General features: G+C 38.0%; 1 protein-coding gene across 1 annotated transcript in view; it reads right to left on the bottom strand.

The window, feature by feature from the left end:
• LOC138738980 (protein Niban 2-like) overlaps positions 1–26,431 on the bottom strand; it is a 177,510-nt gene that overhangs the window by 105,649 nt on the left and 45,430 nt on the right. Inside the window, exon 2 of the mRNA XM_069890284.1 lies at positions 2,801–2,931. Within this exon, the coding sequence (XP_069746385.1) occupies positions 2,801–2,931 (131 nt within the window). The remainder of the gene's footprint in view (positions 1–2,800; positions 2,932–26,431) is intronic.

Below are 26,431 nucleotides of genomic sequence, written 5' to 3'. Positions count from 1 at the left end.
TTACTTTTAATAAAATCAACTTGGTCAGAGTCGATAATTATTGGTAGAATATTTTCTGATTTATGCACTAAAACTTTAGATAAAATCTTCATATCAACATTAAGTAATGAAATTTGTCTACAAGATGCACATTTTCTTGATTCCTTTTTTCAGAATAAGAGATATACAGTCTTCATTAAAAGATAAGGGAGGTTTGCTACCTTTAAATGGATCTTCAAGCACAGAACTTAAGTGAGGTGGAAGCCATTTGGAGAAGGAATTTACTTTTATTCCTACATTTTGATAAATTAGTGAATCGCCCTTCTGGGGTAGAAATGGAACTGGTCTTCTAAAAAAACTATTTATGTTGGCAATTTTTGATTCCGTTTTACCCTTTACCTTTTCTAAATTGACACATAATCCAATAATGAGAAATGAGTTGAGAATATGGGCTCAATGTAGGATATTTTTTAAAATTCTAACAGTTTTTCTCTTGCTAGCCCCATTACAGATAACCATCTCTTTCAGCCGTCTGTATTAGATGCAGGCTTTCAGGAATAGTACAGATTAGGCATCAAAAGTTATAAAGATCTTTTATTCCAGATATCTTTCCCTCCTTTGAAAAACTCAGTTAAATTTAATCTTTAGACATTTCTTTAGATATTTATAAGTTAGGCATTTTGTTCAGTTAAAATTACAGGATTTTCCTCGAATCACAAATTCAAGTATTCTGGATACATTTTTTAATTTACAGTTTGCTCTTGGTGGATTAATATCATGTATTTATAATGATTTATTGGATTTAAGATCAGCCTGCGATTAAGAATGATTGGGAGCGTGATTTGAATATAACATTTTCAGATGAAGATTGGTACTCTGCTCTGTACTCTGTTTGATTAATGATTCTTCATTTTGTGCAAGACAGTGTTTATTACTTTTTAAGGTGGTACATTGTCTAAACTTAAATGATCTTGATTTTATGCAGATCTTGATCCATTATGTGAGAAGTGCAAAGTTTTTGAAGCGTCATTGATCTAAATGTTTTTGGAGTGTCCCAATTTAGGAAGATTTTGGGAAAAACATTTTTCAATCTTTATCAACGATTTTTAAGATCAAAATTGAACCATGTCCTTTAATTGCCTTGTTTGTTTATTTTCCATGAACTGGGTATACTTGCGTCTGCAACTCAAGAGAACATTTTTAGCTTTTAGCACATTGATAGCCAGAGAAGCAGTTTTAATGAAATGGAAAGATGATTCTTCACCTACTCATGCACAGTGGTTTATATGATGTAATGTCCTATTTTAGCTTGGAGAAAATTAGATGCAACATTACAAATAGAAGTTTTAAGTACAGTACAACTCCAATTAAATTGTATTCTCTAAAATCCTCATTTCTAAAAATTTTTAAAAAAATTTCACATAAATTAGGATATCCAAAAGAAATCAGAAATCCTCATTTATCTAAAAAAATTTTCAGAGCCAAAACGACCTCACAGGTTGAAAAAAGTTCACCCGACATGAAATTAGAACCACGATTATCTTCGTTTCAGATAACTCCCTCCCCTCTCTCTTTCCATTTCTTCTTTATCTTCCCCCATTGACTTTTTTCTCTGACTCTCCTCCTCAAACTGCATGCCTCTGTCTCCCAGCTGCAAGCAATCAGAAGAATCCCTTGTCCCGGCATCATCAAGGAGAGTGGCCTGCTGGGCAGGAGTGGGCATCTCAGGCTCCCGGCAGGAATGGCTAGCATTATTTTGGTTAGAATTAAAAATTACTTTAATGCTTAAAAAGCCTACCTTTGTGGTTTAAACACTGATTTGCTGTTGCTACTGGGCATTTTTTTTTTAATGACCAGATCCCGACCATTTTGGATAAACAGGGTTGTACTATCATTTGGATGCTCCAGCGATTCTCTGTCTGATTTCTGGTCACTATTTGATTCATATCTGTTTTTTATACAAGTTAACCTTGATCAGAGGGAGGGGCTAGATTAGATTTTTTAGTTTTTATTCCTTTTTCTAGATTAATCGATTATATATAGCCTTAAATATTATCACATTAGACAGATATTACTTCATGTTATGACCAAGGTTTGCTATATTGTAACTCATTTGGTTTCTATCAATAATTTTTTTAAGAAATAATGTTTAATCAACAATTATGCATTGATTTGAATTAAATTATATTAATTTGTAACATGTATATATGTGTTTTTTTGCTATATTAGTAGACTTTGTATGAAGGATGAATATGTTAAACTCAATAAAGATATTTTAAAAAGAAAAAAGAACATCCTTAAACTGCAGGAATCCAATGCAAATTTAAAATCTGAAATTAATTGAATGCAAGGCAGCTAATGAAAAACACTTCTACCTGCAAAGTTAATTTCTATTGTTGTGAAACAACTATTGTACATATTCGTCATATCTAAATTACATGACCTTTCCTGTTTGACCCTGCTCTCACTGGCCAGCTCATGATTCCTCCCCTTTCTCCCCCATAAAGGCTGTCATGCCACAAGTCCGTCCCTAGTTCAAGTTTGGGCCTGTGTGAGCGACCAACACAGGGATGCTGTCCATCTCTTGCAAATAAAAGCCTTCAGTTTCAATTACTTCAATCTTTGCGCATCAATATTAAAAATAGGAAACACTACATAATCTCTTTCCAGACATTACCTGAACACCTAATGTCCTCAGGTTAATTATTCCATTGAATCTTTCAATGCTCATGCCCCTCATTTTCTTTACCAAACAGACATTTCACTAATTCCTTTTATAATTTGGTCCTTATGGGAAACTTGCAACTGCCAGTTCACTTGCCTTTCTTTGAAGAAGCTGAGGCTGAGGTCCATCATTATCTTCAACCTCGTATCGAATCTTATTAAAGAGAGCCAATGGATACTGTTCCTCGTAGAATTGGAAAAACTCATCCAGAATCTTCCCTGTCCTTTCTGCAAAATATAGTCCGACACAAACTTTTTGAGTAAACAAGGTCAAGTATTAATTTAAATTACCCACTCAAAGTATATCATGAATATTACATTTTAATGTATTATTATTCGACAATAAAAGGAACATTTTGAACCTTTTAAAGTATTTTTGGAGCGATGAAAGTGAATCAGCTTTCAATTTTAATTTTAGATATGGTTAAATGACTGAAATATTACAATTCATAAAGTTTTAAGCTAAAATATGAATTGCATCTTTATCTGACTAGAAATGCATGTTCTTTTCAAGAACCAATAATTCTCAACGGCACACTGCCACTTCTGTGTTGAACGTCAATTTTAAAAAAAAGTAAAATGTTAAGTGTATTTATCTTGCAACTGTGAAAGGAAGAATTATTTCAAGAATGTATAACAGAAAATATTTTTTTTAATGCATTGCAGAAATGTTAACAATTCAGAGAAAAACAACCCAATTAAATGATGCCCCTTACACTATTCCAAACATTTTATTCACTGTTGCTCAGTCCAGGCAATGTGCACCATTTAGAAAACATTGGAGAAAATGTAAAGGATATTTACGATGCTACCTGGATTGGAGAAAATGTTTATTGAAGAAAGGTTGAGAGGAAAGGCTTTTCTCTTTGGAGCAACGGAGAAGAGGTGAGGAGGGGCATCAAAAGGGAATCAATCATCCCATTACCCAATAAGAGTAGAGTGAGCTGTCTCAATGACTGTCACCCAGTGGCAATTACTATGATAAAATGCTTTGAGAGGCTGTTCGTGGCCAGAATTAACATGTACTTAAGCAAAGATCTGGACCCATTGCAATTCGCCTTTCGTCACAATCGCTCCACAGCAGATGCCCTATCGCTGGCTCTCCACTCAGCTCTGGATCATCTCAAAAACTGCAATTCACGGCTGCTCTTCATCAACTACAGCTCGGCCTTCAATACCATTATTCCCTCAATGCTGGTCAATAAGCTATAAACTCTAACTCTCTTTACCCCCATCTTCAACTGGATCCTTGACTTCCTCATCGGAAGACCACAGTCAATATGAATGGGAAATAATGTCTCCTCCTCACTGATCATCAACATAGGCGCACCCCAAGGATGCATGCTTAGCCCACTGTTCTACTTGTTATACACCCATGACTGTGGCCAGGCACAGTTTTAATGCCATCTACAAGATTTGCCAACGACACCACAGTTGTTGACTGAATCACAAATGGCAATGAGGAAGCATACAGGAGGGAGATAGATCAGCTCATTGAATGGTGTAATGACAGCAACCTTGTGCTTAATGTCAGCAAAACCAAGGAGATGATTGTGGATTTTAGGAGGAAATCAGGGGAACATGACCCAGTCCTCATCAAGGGCTCAGTAGTGGAGAGGGTCAAGAACTTCAAATTCCTGGGTGGCAACTTCTCCGAGTATCTGGCCTGGAGACTCCATGTTGATGCAATCACAAAGGCGGCTTGCCGGTGGCTATACTTTGTGAGATGTCTGAGGAGATTTGGTACATCAGCAAAAACTCTCAAAAACTTTTAAAGGTGAACCATGGAGAGCATTCTGGCTGGTTACATCACGGTCTAGTATAGAGGAGCAAAATCTCAGGACAATAATAAACTCCAGAGGGTTGTTAATTTGGCCTGTGATATCACAGGCACCAGACTAAACTTCATCAAGGACATCTACATGAGGCGGTATCTTAAAAAAGCAGCCCCTATCCTAAAAGACCCCCACCACCCAGGCCATGCCCTTTTCACTCAGCTACCTGGAAAAGGGTACAGGAAAAGGAAGCCTAAAGACGAGCCCTCAGCGGCACAAGGACAGCTTCTTCCCTGCTGCCCTCAGATTCCTGATCAATGAACCAAAGACACTGCCTTACTTTTTGTCCACTACTACTATTACATTTTTTTAATAGTAATGTCATAAGATGTTTATAATATGAATGTTTGCTCTATGATGTTGCCACAAAAATTTCATAATAATAAACTCTAATTCTGATTCTTAATAGAGGTTTACAAGATTACAAGGTGAACAACCAGCACACTATTCCCAGGCTGCAATGACCAATACCAGATCACATAGAACATATAGTACAGTACAGGCCCTTCAACCCACGATGTTGTGCCAACCTATCTACCAAAAAAAAACTAAACTGTCACTACCTCATAACCCTCTTTTTCTTTCATCCATGTGCCTAAAAGTCTCTTAAATGCCCTATTGTTCCAACCTCCACCACCACCACTGGCATTTCAGGCACCTACAACCTGCTGTGTAAAAAGCATACCCCTGATGTCTACTCTGAACTTTCCTCCCATAGCTTCTGGTCTTTGCTATTCCTGCGCTGGGAAAAGGTTACTGTATGTCTATGGCTCTCATAATCTTGCAGACCTCTATTAAGTCACCATTCATCATTCTTCACTCCATGACAAAAAGGCCTAACTTTGTGAAGATGACTCTCAAGACACAATTTCCAATTCAGACAACCTCCTGGTAAATCTCCTCTGCACCCTCTCCATAGCCTCCATTCCTTCCAATAAAACGGTGACCAGAACTGAACACAATATTCTCAGTGGGGTCTCAACAGAAATTTAGAGAGATGCAACAGGACATCACGACTCTTGGACTCAATTCCCCGACTGATAAAGCCCAACATCTTATAGGCCTAATTAACTATTCTATCAACCTGCACAACAAACTTGAGAGGTATATGGATTCGGACCCCAAGGTCTCTCTGCCTTCCATACTGTTAAGTATCTCACCATTAATCATGTACTCTGCCTTCAGGTTGGACCTTCCAAAATGCACCACCTCACACTTATCCGGATTTAAGTCCATCTGCCACTTTCCGTCAAACTGCAACTTGTCTATATCCTGCTGAAACCTACAACGACCTTCAGCATCATCCACAACTCCTCCAACCTTTGTATCATCTGCAAACTTACTGACCCATCCTTCCACCTCTTTAGGTAATTTTAAAAAATCATAAAGAGCAAGGGGCTGCTGAACAGGTCCCTGTGGAACTCCACTTGTGACAGACCCTCAGGCAGAATACCTTCTGCCCTCTACTAGTCTGCTTTTTACAAGGAAGACAACTGAATCCACACAGCCACGGTTCCAAGGAACTGATGCCTCAAGACTTTCTGAAGGAGTCTTTCATGGGGGACCTTGTCAAATGCCTTACTAAAAGCCATATACATCATATCTACTGCACTACCTTCATGGATTGTTTTTTGTTACCACCTCAAAAAACACAATGAAGCTTTGAGGCATGACCAACCCCCATTTCCTCCCCCCCCCCCCCACCAAAGTCATGCTGACTATCCCTGAGAAGATTGTATTTCTCCAAATGCTCATAAATCCTATCCTTCAGAATTCTCTCCAGTAGTTTGCATATCCCACTAGAGCAGCGTGGTTAGCGCCACGCTGTTACTGCGTCAGTGTTCGGGACTGAGGTTCAAATCCAATTTTGTCTGTATGGAGTTGGTATATTCTCCCTGGTCTGTGGGGGTTTTCCCCAGGGGCTCGTTTCCTCCCACCATTCAAAATGTACCAGGGTTTGTAGGTTAATTTGGCAGCGCAGGTTTGTAGGCCTGTTACCATGTTGTATGTCTAAATTTATTTAAATCACTATTGGAAGACTCACTGGTGTATAATTTCCAGGATACTCCCTATTACCTCCCTTGTTGCCAAGGACGACACAAAAATAATTGCCAATGCTCCAGTTATCTCGTTCCACCCTTCCCATAGCAACATAATATACATCTTGTCCATCCCCAGTGCTTATCAATCCTAATGTTTGTAAGATCCATCACTTCCATTTTCTTAATCTCACACAGTCCATCACACAAGCCTGTTCTATTCTGACCTTACCTTGACCAAGGTCCTTTTCTCTGGTGAACAATGAAGCAAAGTATTCATTTAGGACCTCCCCAACCTCCTCCACCTCCAGAGACATATTGCTTCCTTTATCCTTAAGCAGCCCTATATTCACTCCGTTATCTTTCTATTCTTCATGTACACATAGAATGCCTTGGAGTTCTCCTTAATCCAACTTACCAACGCCTTCTCATGCCCCCTTCTAGCTCTCCCAAGTCCTTTCTTAAGTTTGTTCCTGACTACCATATAATTTTCGTGCACCCTTCCTGTTTTTTGCTTCTTCCTCTTAACCATCTGTTTTGTCAACCATGGTTCCCTTTCCCTACCAGTTTTTCCCTGTCTCAGTGAGACAAACCTATCCAGAACCCCTCGCTAGTGGTCCCTAAGCATTCTCCACATTTGTTCTGTGCTTTTCCCAGAGAGCATGTTCCTGATTTACTCTCCCTAGTTCCTGTCACATCTCATGATAATTAGCCCTTCCCCAATTAAACACTTTCCCATTTTTTCTGCTTTTAACATTATCCATAGCTATGCAAAAGCTCAGGGAGTTGTGGTCATTGTCACCAAAATGCTCCCCCACCGACAGGTCTGTCACCTGACCAGGTTCGTTACCCAGTACTGATCCAATATGGCCTCTCCTCTCATCAGTTGTTCCATATACTGTGTCAGGAATTCTTCTTGGACATAGCTGATAAATTCTGCCCCATCTATCCCTCTTGCAGTCAGGAGGTGCCAGTCAATATTAGGGAAGGTGAAGTCTCCCATAACAATAGCCCTGTAATTTCTGCACCATTCCCATATCTGCCTGATCATCAGTTCCTCAGTATCCCGAGGCTATTTGGGGGGCCTGTAGACTACTGGCAGCACAGTGACAGCTCCTTTCTTATTTCTGACTTCCACCCCCACCGACTCAGCAGACACTCCCACTGCAGCCTCCCGCCTTTCTACAGCCTTTCTTTTTACATCATTTTTATTGTTCTTTTTAATAATAAATACAGTAAAATAAAAAGGGAATAAAACTGAAAATACAATATCACATATCTACATATACCAAGATAAAAATTCAAACAGTATAAACTCAGTCCCCCCCCATTGGATGAAGGCAGAAAAGACATCAAAAACTGTGTGTGTGTGTGTGTGTGTGTGTCTAACCTACTCTACTGAAAAAAAGAAAACTAACCAAAAATCCCCTGAGCAGCGTATCCTGAGGGTTACATACATTTTGTAGCTTTTGATTCATACTGTCAGTCAAAAAACAAAGGTAAGACTATATCTCATCTGGAAGAGTGAGTACATCTATTTTCATTAAAAAGATTTACATCAAACGAAAATAAAACATAAAAGGTCACCATGTATCTTCAAATTTCACCGATGAATCAAATACATGATATCTAATTTTTTTTCTAAACTTAAACAGGGCATAATGTGAGAGAAGCATTGAAACACTGTTGGGGATCTAGAGTCTTTCCATTTGAATAGGATGGCTCTTCCAGCCAACAATGTAGAGGAGGCCACAATAAGTTGCACAGGTACAGAAAAACTCCCTATATCTGGTTCATTAACCCCATAAAGAGCAGTTATTGGATTGGGTCGAAGCTCCACCTGAAAATCAGTTGAAAATATATTTAAAATTTCATTCCTGTAGATTTTTAAGGGTGGACAAGACTAACACATATGTGTCAATGTAGCAATATCAAATTAGCATCTGTCACAAATAGGGTTAATATTAGAAAAGATATAAGACACCTTATCTTTGGACACGTGAACACGATTCACTACTTTGAATTGGATTAATGAATGTTGGGCACATATTGAAGATGTATTCACCAGTTTAAGAATGTTGTCCCATAGATCCTCTGATAAGGGTCTTGCAAGTTCCAATTCCCAAGCTTTTTAATCTATCATGAAGTACTGAACATAATTTCAATAATCTATCATATATAATTCCAATTAACCATTTCTGAGATGGATTCAATTAAAAAATATTATCAACTAGATCTGGTGGTAATGTGGTATTTAAGAAATTTCTAATCTGTAAATATTTTTAAAAATCGTATATTTTTAAAAATCGTATATTTTTAAAAATCGTAAAAGTCGTATTTACTTGCTAGTTGTTCAAATGACATTAAACAAACTTCCTTAAATAAATTTGCAAAAGAAGTAATACCTTTGATTTTCCACATAGAGAAAGATTGATCAATTATTTACAGTCGAGAAAAGTAATCATGAGAGATAGCACTAGATAGAATAAAGTTTTTTTAAATTAAAAAATTCCTAAATTGGAACCAGTTTTGCAATATATGTTTGAGTATTGGATTAGATATATCCTTATTGATCTTGGAAAATCTAAATGGAAGAGAGGTACCCAATAATGATGCCACTAAATATTGCTGTATAGATTTCAATTCGAAATCTGCCCCAAATGGACAATCCACTTTGTCAGAATAAAAAATCCAAAAAGTTAGATAATGAATATTAACAGCCCAGTAATAAAATGAGGTAGGGCCATATCCATCTTTTTTTCAATTTTTGTAAATAAAATTTACTAATTCTAGATTTTGAGTGAGTATTATAAAAAAAAAGACTTTGTAATGAAAAATGGAATTGCTTGAAATACATATAAAAACTTGAAATATTATCATTTTAACTATACGACCTATTAAAGATAATGATAAAGAAAACCATCTTGAAAAAGAATCTATACCAGAGGTTCTCAACCTTTTTCTTTCCACTCACATTCTACTTTAAGTAATCCCTATGCTATAGGTGCTCTGTGATTAGGAAGGGATGTGGGTGGAAAGAAAATGTTTAAAAACCACTGTTTTAATCATACCTAACTGACTCGTTAGATTCACGGTTTCATAACTCCAAAGGAAATGGGCTAATGACAATTTTTCTCAAGCAAAAATAGTTCAGTAACAATTGGGTCTTGAGCAGAGATTCTCAACCTTCCCTTCCCATTCACTGGGTAGATTTGCATAGGTTTCCTCCGGGTGCTCCAGTTTCCTCCTATCCTTCAAAAATATTCGGGGATTGCAACTCAATTGGCCCATTTGGATGGCACAGGATCATGGCCCTGAAGGGCCTGTTACTATGTTGTATCTCTAAATTAAAATCTCCTTCATTGTCCTAGCTTTAAAGTTATCAGAACGAATGCTATCTTTCTTTTAAAATATTTTTATCAACATAATAATCCATATACGTTATATTGATAAAGCAAAGCAATATAACATATACATAGCATATAATTAAAGTAAATGCACAACACAACAAATTTTACATTTCATTCCTAATCGTTAAATGTAATTGTCAAAACGATTATGCATATAGATCAGTTAAATATTATAACAAACCTCATTATACCTTAACATTAATATCTAAAAAAAATCTAGGATAATCATAATTAAACCCTATAAACCATTTATCAAAAAGAAAAAAAACTTTAAAACTAATACTAACCCTCTAATCAAGGTTACAAGAGAATTACAAAGATGGATTAAGTTGTGACTTCCAGAAGACAGACGGATCAGCGCTAGAGCACCCATGTCACCTAAAACTGCCAAGTATTCTATAAATGGGCCCCATACCTTTCCAAACTGTAACTTTATTAAAATTTCATAAATTAGTAAGTCACCCTTCTTGGGCAGAAATGGAACTGATCTTTTCTAAGAAATCGTCTATGTTGGCAATTTTAGTTTCTGCTTTACCCTTTTAATTTTCAAAATTGACCCATAATCTGGTAATGAGAATTAGATTGAGAATATGGGCTCAATTTAGGAATTTTTTTTGGCTATAATAATTTTTCTCTGGCTAATTCCATTATAGATATCCATCCATTTCCACCCTCAATATTATATTATAAGCTCCCATTTTAGTAAAACTGGATTATCGCTGTAAGGGATAGTAAGACTGAATGGTCACAGTTAACATTTCACACAAGCAGAACACAAGTCGCAGCCCAGTGATAATTCGATACATTGGGAGAACTGAGGTTTGTCACAGTCTGTTCCAGAATTCGATACATTTGCAAAAACATTGTGATTTTGCAAAGAGAGAACCATTCTGACTGCAGGAGAGGACATAGCTTTTTAAAAGCAGCTCTTGTGACCAGTCATTCTCTGGAATTCAGAGCAAAGCATTCTCTGTGAATGACTGGGCCTTTTCGGTGGATTGACCTGTGCCAGGAAGGTCTTTTTTGGGAAGCAAAGTGCTTCATTTTGATTGTGACTTACAGTGGAGGTCACTTGGAGAGACAGCTTCATTTTAAGTGTGACGAGCAGCGAAGTTACTTGGAGAGACCAGAGCCAGGGTCTTGGAAGCTTCATGGAAGCCACCCAGTTCAAGTCTTGCCTACAAAAGGACCAGGAGTGTTGTGACCACAGCTCATGTAGATGGGCATTTCTTCAAAGGCAACGCAAGAAGAATTAGTGAGTCTGTAGCAGCTACAACTCCAGTCTTCCCATCAGTTCATCATTAATTCTGGGCATCAAAGTTCAAAGGCCTATACTTCAACACTGAATTTAAAGAAGTAACTTTCTAGATTTTGCTGTGGACTGAAATGGTTTGGGGATAACACACACGTGTGCGCATAGTTGAGGATAGAGTTTGTTAGAAATAAAATTAGTGTTTTAAAATTAAACACTGCCTGGTTCATTGCCTATTGCTCGTTACCCACAGTTCATAACAATTAGATGAAGGCTTTAAGAAATGGTATAGATTTGGTATTAAAATTTTTAAAGATTTATTTATTCAAGTTATACATTTGCAGTGAGAAATTTTGTTCAGTCTAAATTGAACACTTTTCCTTGAATTGCAAACTCAAATATTCTTGATATACTTTTTGATCTACAATTTGTTCACAGTGGACTGATATCATGTATTTATATTGATTTATTGGATTTAAGACTGGCCCCCAATGTCTAAGATTAAAAATGATTGGGAGTGTGATCTTACTATGACTTTTTCAGATGAGGATTGGTATTCCACTCTTAGTTTGATCATTTTGTGCAAGGCATTGTTTATTACAATTTTAGGTGGTACACAGATTCAAATGTCTAAACTCAAATTATCCCATTTCTATGCAGATGTTCGTCCATTTTGTGAAAAGTCTAAAGTTTTTGAAGCCTCACTGATTTATATGTTCGTATGTTCTGGGAATGTCCTAAATTAGGAAGGTATTGGTAGAATATTTTTCCTCCTTTAGCAACAATTTTGAAAATTAAATTAGGTCCGTGAAGATGGTTTCCCACCAGAATTTTATAAAGAAGTTAAGGAATTATTAGTACCTGTATTAACGGGGGTATTTGACCAACGAAGGAGGTACATGACCTACCAGAATCTTTTAAAACAGTGTTAATAACAGTAATTCCGAAGAAAGGGAAAGATTGTCTACAAACTTCTTCATGTAGACCTATATCACTACTGAATATAGACTATAAAATAGTATGAAAATTATTAGCTAATTGGTTAGCTAAATTTTTACCAAAATTAATAAATATGGATCAAATTGGTTTTATTAAAAATAGAACAGCGGCAGATAATATAGTTAAATTTTTAAGTTTGATAGCAAAATAGAAAGATACCAGCAGTAGTGGTTGCGTTAGATGCAGAGAAAGCATTTGATAAGTTGGAGTGGGATTTTTTTTGTTTAAAGTACTGAATATATTTGGGATTCCAAATACTTTTGCAAATTGGATAAAAGTGCTAGATGATCAGCAAAAAGCAAAAGTGGTTACAAATAGACAAATATCAAAACTTTTTTTTGTTAGAAAGATCCTCTAGACAAGGTTGTCCATTGTCACCTTTTTTATTTGCAATAGCAATAGAACCATTGGCAGAAATAATTAGAAATGACAAAGAAATTATGGGATTTGAGATAGGTAATAAAGAACACTAAATTAGTTTGATTGCGGCTGATGTCACAGTGCATTTAACAAGACCAGAAATATCGATGAATAAGTTGAATATGAGATTAATATCGAGTTATTAAGTTAAAGTTGATAAAAGTGAGGTGATGCCTATGGTGGATATGGATTATTCACAATGTAAGAGATTGACAAATTTCAAGTGGCAAAATGAAGCAATTAAATATTTAGGAATAAAAATTGATAGAAATATAAATAATTTATTTAAGTTAAATTAATTACTGCTATTAAAAAAGATGGATCTGAGAAGATGGAAAGATTTACTAATAACGTTAATAAGATGGGTGAATTGTATTAAGATGAATATTGTTCCAAGAATTTCAATCATTACCCATTCATGTGCCAGAAACGTTTTTTCAGAGTTTGAATAAAATTATACGAGAATTTATTTGGAAAGGTAAAATGCCAAGAATTGGTCTTGAAAAATTAACATGGAAATTTGATCAGGGCAGACTAAGATTACTGAATTTTAAAAATGATTATAAAGCAGCTCAATTGAGGTTTTTGTCCTGTTATTGTGGGTGAGAAAACAGGTTGGGTAAAATTGGAGAAACTATCCCCGAACAAATTTGGTATAAATGGAAGAATGAACTGTTTAAATAAAATATGGAAGTGTGGCAGCACACATCCTCATGGCGAACCAGCCCTGCTTGTATTGCCACGTGACGGGGCAGCCATGGGGAAATGGCATCGTCAGAGGTTTCTCTCTGACTCCAGCATCCCTTCCAGCAGGCACCCTGGGCAGCGATTATGATGTCACAATGCACCAGGTGACTGAGCTCATGCTGCCCTTATAGGGACGTGCTGAATTTGAATAAAAACAGTTGTTAACGACCCTCAACGTGATGGCTGTGTTTCTTCCACTGCTCACACCGCCACAGAGTACCATTTCTAAAACATATATTGAAAATATGGAGAGGGGGATTAAAAATGATCAATTACCTAAAATGTTGTTAAAACAAAATCAACATTCCTTTCACTTTGAATAATTCTTTATTTGATGGTTGGTATAGTAAAGGTATACAGAGGATAAAAGATTGTTTTGTAGGATTTTTAAAAAACTTTTTGAGCAATTAAAAGATAAATCTAATATACAAAACAATACAATTTTTGCATATAATCAACTAAAATCACATTTTAAAAAGAAATTAGGAACAGATTTGAGACTCCCAGAACAAAGTCAATTTGAAGGTATAATAACAAATAGAATTAAGAAATTTATTACTAATATGTATATAAAAAAAGATGTATATAAATCAAAATTACGATGGGAGAGAGATTTAAATATACAAATTCAGGAGAAAATTTGGTCAAAGAATGTTACAAATACAGTTAATGCTAGGTATCACATAATTCAATATAATTTTCTTCATCAGTTATATTATAGGCCACATTTACTAAATGGGCTTAATTCTAATTATTTGGATAAGTGTGTTCGATGTAACAGGAAATAGGGACCTTTTTACATTCAGTATGGTTCTATGAGGAAGTGGAATGACTTGAGTGGGCAGTTAGGACAAATTATGAAGATAAAGATACAAAAAGACCCAAGAATATTTTTACTTGGGAATACATATGAAGATCTGAAATTGAAACTGGATAAATATCAAGTAAAGTTTTAAAATATAGCAACAGTGACAGCAAATAAATGTATAGCAGTAACTTGGAAAACAGAGAAATTGGTAAAAATAGGCAGTTGGCAGATTGAAATGGAAAATTGTATACCTTTAGAAAAAAATTACTTATCGTTAAAGGAATCAAATTCAAAACCTTTATAAAAGTTGGGAACCATATATGGATTTTATGAAGAAAAATTCATCCACATCCTCCACCTTGCCCACCCCTCTCAGTTGGTAATTATAAAAAAGTCAATGAATATTATATGTTAATATTATAAATGTAGAAGTAGGTGTTCTTTCTCTTTTTTCTTTCTTTTTTTTCTCTTCTTTTGGAGGGAGGGGGGTTGAGGAAAAAATTTAAAATTTATTATATAATTTTGTATGGTTTGTTAAGTTACTTTATTACTGAATTTGTACTTTGTATTGATACAAATGATTTAAAAAAAATTTTTTAAGCAAATTAGATCCATGCCCTTTAATTGACCTGTTTGGTTTTTCGTATGAACCGGATAAACTTTTATTGGCTCCACAAGAGAAAGTTTTAGTTTTTAGCACATTGATAGCCAGACAAGGAGTTTTAATGAAATGGAAAGATGAACTCTCACCGACTCATGCACAGTGGCCACAGGATGTAATTACATATGTAAGTTAAGATAAAATTAAGTATAATATTAAAGAATTAATATTCTCTAACTTCACCTTCAAAGCTCTCTTTAGTCTTTAGTGGTAGTTTCAAAATATTTCAGCTATTATTAAAATGAACCCACATTTCTGGCAATAAATTGACCAATTTATTTTGAGGATATTGTTAGAAATTAATAGTTAAGTACTTAAGCAACACATCTGACAACAATTTAAGACATTTTATTTTACTTTATTCACGTACAGTTTTCTGTAACCTTAAATGTATCCAATAACCTGCACTATAGGATCATCAGACCATAACTTGGAGCAGAATTAGCATGGATGAAAAACCACAGTGGGGTCCACCACCAACCCCAGCAGCACACCACTATCATTACACTAACAAAACCTGCAGGAAAGCATGAGATTATCACTGGGTTTGGCAGGTTTAAGGCTAGGACTTCTCTCCCTGAAGAACAAGCGACCGCGATGTGACCATAGAGTTTTATAAAATCACAGTGGTCTAGCCAAGGCAAGCAATCATCATTGATTTCCCAGGGTAGGGGAATTAAAATTGGAGGGTATACATTTAAAGAGAGAAAGGAAAGATTTACAAGGGATCTTAAGCATCTTTTGCCACATAGATGGTGGTGGGTTTTGTTACAAGCCCAGAGGACCCCAAAACCCAGCAGCAATAGATATTCACCAAGACAAATGGTTACTTAAACAAAAGTTGCTTTTAATTATCTTTAAACATGAAAATAGAATCAAACTTTAACTTATCACTATTAACTTACTTAACCTAACTTAACCCCTTGGTGATTCTAAGCACACATGTATGTAATGTCTGTGTAAGTTCAGAAAAGTTCTTTGGTTCACAGTCCAATCTCACTTCTCATCCCTCCAAGTTCACTGGTTTTCAGGCAATTCTTATACTGTGCACAGAATTTAAAAATTAATAAAGTTCACCAGGCTTTGATGCTTGAAAGGTAAATGGTTGCCGCTCAGGAAGGTTCTTGTCAGTTTTCAGAGAGAGATTTGTTGTTCCATTTTAATCAGCCACTTCAGTGCCTTACTGATGAAACCTGCCCACTCAGGGTTCTCCAGATGATAACCTCTTTCTTTCAGGTCACCACAGAGTTCCTTTCTTTTTCTCTTATTCCAAGTGAAACATTAGACAGCTAATCCTATCCTCTTGCATGAACCACAAGGGCTTTTACCAGGCTGAATTAAGAACTCACAACCTGTCTTCCAATTGGGGTTTTCCACAAGCTTGCCAGCTTGTCCTGTTCCAGTCCCAGTTGCTATTACTGACTGTAACACTGTAGAAGTGATTTTTCTCTCTCTCTCTGAGAGAAAAACCTCTTTTACTCTCTCTGCTTGCAAAACCACATGACCCTCTTAGAACAGCAAGCTCTCTTCCTGACAGCAGCGGCTCCGACAAGATCTTTTATCTGTTGCCTTTTGTAAACAACGATCCATTAGTGAAGTCTCTTGAGCACTCTTCAAAACTCTTGCAAAAGCTGTGAGGCCTCTATATGTCTAGCAGTATTTCAAATAAGATTTGTTTTCAAGTGTTTGTATGTGACCTACTCTAACAAACCTTTCCCAATTTATCTCCCAAAAACATATGTATATGTATACAGAATGAACAGCCAGGGGAAGATGTAGAGGCAGGTAAAAACATTTAGAAGGCATGTAGACACATGGATAGGAAAGGTTGAGGGATTTGCGCCCAACACAGAGAAATGGGACCAGCTTTGATAACCAACTTGATCACCATGGAGTAACTGGGCCAAAAGGCCTATTTCTGTGTTTGAAAACTATGATTTACAATAAATAGACTTTATACTAAGGTTTCTCTTCAGCTGAACAGAGTACATAATTGTTTTTCTGTTCAATATTATATTTATTCCATTTTATATTCCAAATATTGCAGTGTTTCCTCAGTGGATGACTCATCTATAAAAATTTTACCATGTGTGCTCCAATGATAAAATTCTAAACCACAATGACATCCACATCATATTTTTCCAATATTTTGAGGAACTTTTGAAAAATGTTTGCTCCATTTTAAGATCAGGAAAGCACACTAAAAATAGTCATTGCTCAAAATGACCAGATTGTATTCTCCAGAATCATCATTTTCCAATTTTGCCACCAGAACTCAAGACTGCAGTAATTTTACAATGTACAGATTCAAATCAGTTGTGGTTCCAGGAGAAGTGAATTTCCATGGCACAGCTTTTATTGACAAGCCAATTCTGAATCAAACCTATCAGTTTACTATGATTTCCATGCATCTTTACTGTCTTACTGAAGTTAATATGGGTTTTTATGCACAAAACCCACGTTATCGCCTGATCAGGTTTTTTTTTTAAATAATAGGTGAATTTATCTTATGAAGCCCAGAGCGGGCGCTGACTTCTCAGGGAAAAAGGGGCGGGATGTGTAGCACAGCAGCGGCCGCCCTATAACAGCCCCCCATCCTGCTGGCTAACAGACATCTCGCCCTGCTGCCTGACAGCTCCACCCACCCCGCTGGCTAACAGACCCCCCCTCCCCGCTGGCTGACACCTCCAACCGCCCAACTGGCTGACAGCCCCATCAGGAGCGGGTGGCGCATGGGAACAGGCGGCATGAGGGAGTTGGACGAAGTGAAGGAACACAGCCTGACACCTCCACCAGCCACTCTGTGACAGCGCAGCAGGTCTGTCAGATTGATGTCAATCATCTTACCTTCCTGTTTGTAGCCGCTTTCAATGGCAATCCTCTTATGCAGGAGGTGGAGTGACTTAACCTCTGAGTGTACCTTCTAAATGGATCGGATTTTTCCTACTGAATCTGCCCTCGGAGCTTTTATGAAGATAAGTGAAGCAACATTCGCTTTTTATCTATTTTATAAAGGCCTTATGTGAATAATAAAAATTCCATTCCCCTCATCACCTCCTCAAAAAAAACTGACAAAAACACAGGAGGCCGAAATTTGGCTTTGAAGTGGTTAATAAGATGAGGAGCCTGGATCATTTGGAAAGATATATAGATTGGAAAGGTTTCAAAGGACATGGGCCAAACGCATGCAGATGGCACTAGTGCAGAATGCCAACTTGGTTAATACGGACAAGTTGAGACGAAGCACCTATTCCACGCTGTCTGACTCCATGATTCTATCCAGCCTTTTTTTTCATTTCACAGTTCCATCATTATGGATATCTCAAAACAATTAATACTTCATTCTATTCCCCTTTTTAACTTATCAGTTAATTAACATGATCAAGCAGTGGAACAGGTTTTTCTAGTCGGACTTTTGTTGAGGGAAAAAATTCAACAATTTCCTTCAGTTGTTTTTTTTTATTTAAAGGAACAATAGCTTGTTCCAAAAAATTAAAAGCCAATAAACCATTACAAAACTCAAAACTGGGCACTTTTTTTGCTATAAAGTTCAAAACCCGGTTTAGAGACTTGTTCAGAAATATCTGGATTGATGGTTAGCAGCACAGTATTGTGGCCAGTAGAACTGGTGCCTCAGAGCTTCAATGATATGGGTTCAATCCTAAACTTCAGAGCAGTTTCCACATACTCCACCCCCTCCCTCTCTCACCCATGCAAGTTTCCTCCAAACACTCGTGTTTTCATTCCATAACCAAAAGATGTGCATATTGGTTCATTGCCTCCAGTGTGTTATCAGATAGCCATAAAATTACACAGCATGGAAATAGGCCCTCTAGCCAACTCCATGCTAAAGGTGCCTTTACCTGCATTTGGCCAATATCCCTCAAAACCTTACTAACTTTAGCAAGTCCTTGACAAGGTCCCACATGGTAGAGCAGTCCGGAATGTCAGATCATAGAGTATCAGGTGTCCTGGCTAATTGGATCAGATCGCCTGAGATCCAGGTGAGTTGGCCGCTGGACTTTGAATGATCTTGATGGTTGTTATTCAGATTGGAAACCTGTGACCAGTAATGCACCATCCCCCCCTTGTGATTTTATGAATTTCTATAAGATCTCCCCTCAGTCTCCTTCGCTCTAGGGAATAAAGACTCAGCCGATCCACTACACCGCCAACTTTGGAGAAATTGGCAAATTTACATATCAAGTTAACTTCTTGCTACCTGTGATGCATCACAAAACAATGTGGTTCAAGGATTTGGGAGAGAAAGAGTATTAATGCAGGAAGTGATCTGAGAATAGGAAGGGTGCATTACAGCCTGATGGATGTGCTACTGGCAGAATGCCAAATGGAGAAAACCGAGATAGAGAAGATTCACACACAGTAGCTGTGACCTACTTGAAAAAACTGCAAAGAATTAAGGAGGAGGACCAGCTAAGTTGAAGCTCTAAATAATAAAGCAGCCCCCGGAGGATATTATTAACCAAGACATATCCCATGGTAAGGGGCTGAAGTGGGAAAGGCTTTACCTTTCATGAAACCCTGATGTCCCTCTGAAATAGTTCATGAGTTGTGTTAAACCTGTGGTGAATCTGGGTTAAACTATTCTCAAGAGTACAGATTTTTTAATGAATAAAAGAACAGTGGAGAGGATGTAGAGAATATTTACATGGATAATTCGAGCAATGCCAGGTTACACATATCAAGAAGAAACTGTGTCTCTTTTCATTTGCGGAAAGATAAAAAGACTTGCATAATATGCCACAGATCTTCAAAAGAATCTGAACTTATTGCCATGAACATATCACAAAATTCATTGTTTTACAGCATTACATGTGCAAATATTACTAAAAAGTATTTTAAAAAATAAATTAGTGCAAAAAAAAAAGAGAAAGTGAGGTGGATTGCCATTATCAAATCTGATGGAATTGGGAAATAGCTGTTTTTATACCACTGGGTATTCGTCTTCAGGCTCCTGTAACTCCTTCCTGATGGAGGCAGTGTGAAGAGGGCATGGCCTGGGTGGAGGGGTTCCTCTTGTAGATGTCCTCGACAGAGTGAAGATTGATGCCTATGATGACGCTGGCCAAGTTCACAACTCCTTGTAGTCTTGTCCTGTCCTGTGCATTGGCACCTCCATACCAGACAGCAATACAACCTGTCAGAATGGACTCCACTATACACCAGCAGAAATTTGCAAGAGTTCAGTGACGTACCCAAATCTCCTCAAACTCCTAACGATGTATCACTGCTGACGAGTCTTCTTCGCGATTGCATCTGCATGGAGGCCCGAGGATAGATCTTCAGAGATGCTGACATCAAGGAATTTGAAGTTCTTAAGTCTTTCCACTGCTGATCCCTTGACGAGGACTGGTTCATGTTCTCCCAATTTCCCCCCTCTGAAGTCCATAATCAGTTCCTTAGCTTTGCTAACATTGAATGCAAGGTTGTTGTAATGACACCACTCAACCAGCTGATCTATCTCACTCTTGTACTTCATTGCCTTCTGGTATTTTTCTGACGACTGTGGTGTCATTGGCCATTTGAATTGTGCCCAGCCACACAGTCATGGGTGTAGAGCAGTGGGCTAAATTATGAAAGGTTATAAAAGAGTGGGTACGTTTCCCCTTGTTAGAAACAGCATAATGAAAAGCTATCAATACAAGACCACAAAAAAGCCAACAGAAAATTCAAAGAAATTTCTATAGAACACAAACTACAAAATGGTGGGCAGAACGGTTGGTATCACGGTTTGCGCAACGCCTTTACAGCACCAGCAACTGGGACCAGCGTTCGAATCCCAAGCTGTCTGTAAGGAGTTTGTACGTTCTCCCAGTGTCTGCGTAGGTTTTCCCCGGGGCCTCCAGTTTCCTTCCACTGTTAAAAACGTACTGGGGTGTAGGTTAATCGGGTGTAAATTGGGCGGCATGGACTCGTGGGCCGAAATGGCCTGTTACCGTGCTATAGGCCTAAATTTATTAAAAAATTAAATGCTATTGTTGCATTTGAGGGGAGAAAGACAAAAATAAAACTGCTGATACAAAAATCTTGAGTGAACAAAGAGAAGTTGGAGGGTCTCAGAAAGTCAAGCACCATCCTTTGTCTCAATAAAGGGTCCCAACCCAGACACCTTCCACCATGGACGCTGCCTGGCCCACTGAGACTCTCCAGATTCTCCTTGTTCATTTAAGGGGAGGGGGAACACAGTTTATGGAGGGCAGAATAAAGGATTATTCATAGCTTTAGATCATGGACCATGACATCATGGACTGACTGAGCAAAAGACTTGTTCTGTGTTGTACATCCTCTGTAAAAACCTGGATGCTAGCCATCGTACTGCTGACTTCACCTATATATCAATCAGAAGAGGAACAAGTTGCAGCAGGTAATCTTATTGCATCTAAACTATAACTTCATATGTTGTTCTGTGTGAAAATAAAATTGCATGTTAGAAGTTTTGAACTTTTGTTGTTACAGTATACAAATAGAGAGGCCCCTATGGTATCACAGAACACCAGGACACAATGCAAGGAAGGAAGGTAGTGACATTGAAACCCACCTGGTCCCAAAGTGACTATACCCAATAAAAAGTAGACTTTGGGGTCTCCCCTAAAAAAGATTTTGTGATCTTTGATCTCACTGATTGAGAGATAGATGTATGGGAGAGCCACCACCCACAAATCCCCCTCCAAACCACACACACTATATTATTCCTTGATCAATGTTCCAGATCCTCCACCTAACAATTCCTCAGGAAGATCTTCAAGGAGGTCAGTTTGACTTCTCAAGGCCAATTGACTATTCATAACATTCCAAAGAACAAAAGCAAACCAAAAAGCAATCGACCAGAGAAAATATAACAAAATTCATTTTATTCAGCAATTACATTTTAAGGAAATTAAAAATAAAATTTACATTCCAAAAGATTGATTAAAAAATATTAAGATTACACCTTCTTAAAGCTTTTTTCACATTCATGGTAGGAGGCTTAATTAACCCACAGTCTTTTAATCACCAGGGCTGTCAAACAACAAAGCATATCACCTGCAGTGTGAAATTCAAAAAATATGCAAAGCTGGGTGGAGCTCATGTTTGAAACTCAGATAAAATTTAGTCAAATGCCAGGAAGGATCCAGAGTAGGACTGAAATAAGGCATAACCCACATAAAGGCAGGCTTGTGCTAGTTCACATTAGTGCACCTTTCATCTAGAGAAAATAGTTACAGTTGAAGGAAAAATTGTTTAACGTAAGTGAGCTGTGTTTATAGAGGGGAACTGATTTACTGATTCGATCTCTTTCGAGGAAGAAATAGAAGGGCTCACAGACCATCCTTGTGTGGCTCTTTATTTCATAGTGGTTATTTTCATCTTTTTTTCTCTCAAACTGCTCTCATTAACCTGTCAATAAAATTGCCCATCAATGGATTATTAACATGAAACTGACCTCACCATAATCAGAGGTATTTCTTTTGTCCTAACTCTATCTCCTTGCCCTTCGAACTAACTTCACCTGTTTTCTTCCAGTTTTGACAAACAAGCCCCAACATCTTTTCTCAGATGCTGCATAAATGGATGAGTGATTCCATTCTCTACTTTAATACAACCTTATTTTTTTTGTATTCCAACCTTTTAAACTTCTTTAACACTCCCCTCACCAAAATCTTTCCCTATTCTTCGTCTCCATCAAAGAGAGCATCTCCTCTCAGCACACAGTGCCCAAGATAAGGTATAGATTTCTTTGAATGCACTTGAATTGTTTGAGCAATTTAAATGATTACCACAACCTCATGTGATAAAAATTCAAAAAAAACATAAGGGGTGTATCAACAGAGTTTCAGAAAGCTCACCCAATATAAAGTTTTACAGCGCCAACAGCCTGGGTTCAAATCCCACGCATTCTGGGAGGAGTTTATACGTTCTCCCTGTGTCTGTATGGGTTTATTTCAGGTGCTCCAGTTTCCTCCCACCCTTCAAAATGTAACGGGTTGTAATCCAATTGAGTGTAATTGAGCGGCACGGGCTCATGGGCCAAATGGGGCAGTTACTGTGCTGCATGTCTACATATTTACATTTTAAATTTATAAACAGGATCTTCAGCTCAACTTTCCCATCCTGACCTAAACTAGAATCAGTGCCTGGATTTGGCCCCTGTCCCACCAAATCTTTCCCATCCATCTACCTGTGTAAATGTCTTCTAAATTTTGTATTTGATCCCGCTTCTACCTTTTCCTCTGGCAGTTCATTACTGTCCTCTGTTCATTCCATCACTTACCCCTCACATCTCTTAAATCTTTCCTCTCATCTTAAATCGATGTCCTTGTAGCGGCTCACCCGAGCCTTCATCGAACTCGCTCCGGAGGTTCCAAATGATGCCATGATGTCACAAAGCAAGGACGTCATTTGGAACAGGCAGGGTTTTAAAAAGCTACGTGCGACTGTTTGAGTAAATGACTTTTACTGAACGTCAACTCTACCTCGTCTAATCATTTTCTCGTTCTTAATTTCACACTACGACACAGTTGCTACACTCTATCGTTTTAGACTTCCCTACCTTGGGGGGGGGGGGGGAAACCATGATCATTTAATTTGACTGATGGTCCTCTTGATTTTATGTACCTCTCAAGGTTATCTCTCAGTCTTCTGCACTCCACGGAAAAAAGGCCCAATCCATCCGGTCTATCTTTACACCTGAAGTCCAAGTAACATATTTGTCAACCCTTTCTGTACCTTCCAACACAGTGAATGTTAAGCATCTGCGGAGTGCTCTAGAGCATAGGAATCTAAAAGTAAAGGTACATAGTACTTTGAAAGTGGCACTGTGGATATTGAACAGAGAAGTTGGGAGGTAATGTTGCTGTTGTACAACATATTAGTGAGGCTCTATTTGGAGTATTATTTTCAGTTTTGGTCACTTTACTGCAAGAAGAGAGCGTGCAGATAAAATTTACTAGGACTCGGGGTCCTGAATTATATGGACAAGTTGAGAAGGTTAGGACTTTGTAGAATGAAGGGTAATCTCATAGAGGTTTTCAAAATCATTGAGTGAGTAGAACATTATAGCACAATACAGGCCCTTCAGCCCACAATGTTGTGCTGACCTACATAAACCAATTGGGTGAGCGTAGAGTCTTTTGCCCAGAATAGGGGAAATAGTAACCAGAAGACATGGGTCGACTCTGAGGTGAGTCAGGGAGACATTTAACAGAACCCTGAGTAGTAACTCCCCCACCAAACAGAGGGTGGTGGGTATACTGAATAGACAGCTGGATAAGGTGGTTGAAGCAGAATCAATTGCAACATTTAAGAAAGAATTGGACAGATATGTGGATAGGATAGGTTTAGCAGGATATTGGCCAAATGCAGGCAGGTGGGACTAGTGTAGGCAGGATATTTTGGTCAGTGAAGGTAAGTTAGGCTAAAGGGCTAGTTACCATGACTCAATGACTAAATAGTGGGGCACTGATGAGAATTAAAAATCCATATTTTCACCTTGAAATCGTTACTATTCATAGATTGTCCATACTTAGAAACCTACAGAAACTAGAATTAGACAACCTCACATTGCCTATTATAGTCAGAGGAAAACAGAGGACAGGCATCAAGAGTAATGGCCTTCTGCCGTTCAAATCATGGTTGATGTATTAATCCTCTCAACCCCATTCTCCTGCCTTCTCCCAATAATCATTGACCTATTTACCAATCAAGAACCTCCACTTTAACTATGTCCAATGAATTAGTCTCCACAGCTGCCTGCATCAACAAATGCCACAAATTCATCACCATCAGGGCTGAAGATATTCCTCCTCAATTCTCTTCTAAAGAGCCCATCTTTTATTCTGAGGCTGTGCCTTCTGGTCCTAGACTCTCTTGCTGCTGGAAACATATTTTTTAGTCCTTTCAATATTCGGTGGAGTTCCTTCTTTAGCCTTCTAAACTCCAGCCAGTATAGGCCCAGGGCCATCAAACATGCCTCTTACAGTAAACATCTCAATGTGAAACCATTCTCATAAGCCTCTGGATCCTTTGCAATGCCAGCACATCCTTCTTTAGAGATGGGGCCCAATACTGGTCACAATGCTCCAAATGTGATCTGACCAACACCTTGTAAAGCCTCAGCGTTACATCAAAATAAATATTGCATTTACCTTCCTTACTACTTACTCATCCTGGAAGCTAACCTTTAAGAAATCCTGCACTGGGATTCCCAAGTCCCTTTGGACTTCAGCTTTCTGAATTTTCTCCTCATTTAGAATACATCTTCATTGCTTCGACCAAAGTGCAGGGCCATACACTTCCCTACACTATATTCCAATGACCATTTACACATTCTCCCAACCTGCTCAATTTCAGCCTCTGTGCCCTTTTTTCCCTCGCCTCCTAACCCAACTTTGTATTCAGGAACCCGTATTTTTGCTCAAACCTTGACGAAGGGCTTACTCCCAAAACTTTGGTTATGTCCCTTGTTTCCTGTCGATGCTGCAGGAACTGGTAAGTTTCTTCAGCATGTTTGAGTATTGCACTACAATCAACAGTGTCTGCAGACTTTCCTGTTTAACTCCAGCTGCAAACTCCATGCTTCCTCAACACCACTTCCACCGATCAATGCATCATCCATAAACTCGTGGTTAACAATATAAGCGTAGCAGTTGTCATTACAGTGTGGTCAGCTATGTATAGAGGGGGGATATCTTGAATTTTTTTTTTGCATCAGTATTTACTCAGGAAACTGGGACAGAGTCCAAGGAAGTAAAATGATGCAGGTGCACATTGTCTTAAAGCAAATAAGGGTGTTTAAATCTCCAGGGCCAAACAAGATATTCCCACGGATCTTGAAGGAATTGTAGAAATTGCAGGGGGTTTGGCAGAAATACTTAAAATGTCCTTAGTCATGGTTATGGTACCAGAGGATTGGAGGGTAACTCTCATTGTTCTGTGGTTTTAAAAAAAAGGCTTCAAAAGTAATTCTGGAAATTATAGACCAGTGAAGCTGACGTCAGTAGTAGGCAAGTTATTGGAAGGTATTCTTGGGGATTGGGCACACAAGTATTTGGATAGCTAGGGACTGATTAGGGATAGTCAACATGGCTTTGTGCGTAGTAAGTGGTATTTCACCAATCTTATAATGTTTTTTCGAGGAGGTTACCAGCAAAGTTGATGAAGGAAAGGCTGTGGATGTTATCTACATGGGCCTTTGACAAGGTCCCACATGGGAGGTTAGTCAGGAGGTTCAGACGCTGGGTATTCATGGGAAGGTAGTCAACTGGATTTGACATTGGCTATACAGGAGAAACTAGAGCGAGGTAGTGGATGATTTCTTCTCTGACTGGAGGCCTGTGACTGGTGGTGAGCCTCAGGGATCAGTGCTGGGGCCATTGTTGTTTGTCATCTCTATCAATGATCTGGATGATAATAAAGTAAATTGGATCAGCAAATTTGCAGATGGTACAAAGATTGGAGGTGTTGTGGACAGTGAGGAAGGCTTTCAAAGCTTGCAGAGAGATCTGAATCAGCTTGAAAAATGGGCTGAAAAATGGCAGATGGAATTTAATGCAGACAA

The sequence above is a fragment of the Narcine bancroftii genome, chromosome 1 (genome assembly GCF_036971445.1).
Source record: "Narcine bancroftii isolate sNarBan1 chromosome 1, sNarBan1.hap1, whole genome shotgun sequence".
NCBI classification, from domain to species: domain Eukaryota; kingdom Metazoa; phylum Chordata; class Chondrichthyes; order Torpediniformes; family Narcinidae; genus Narcine; species Narcine bancroftii.
Note: the sequence above shows the minus strand (reverse complement) of the source record. Positions and strands in the feature narration are given on the sequence as shown.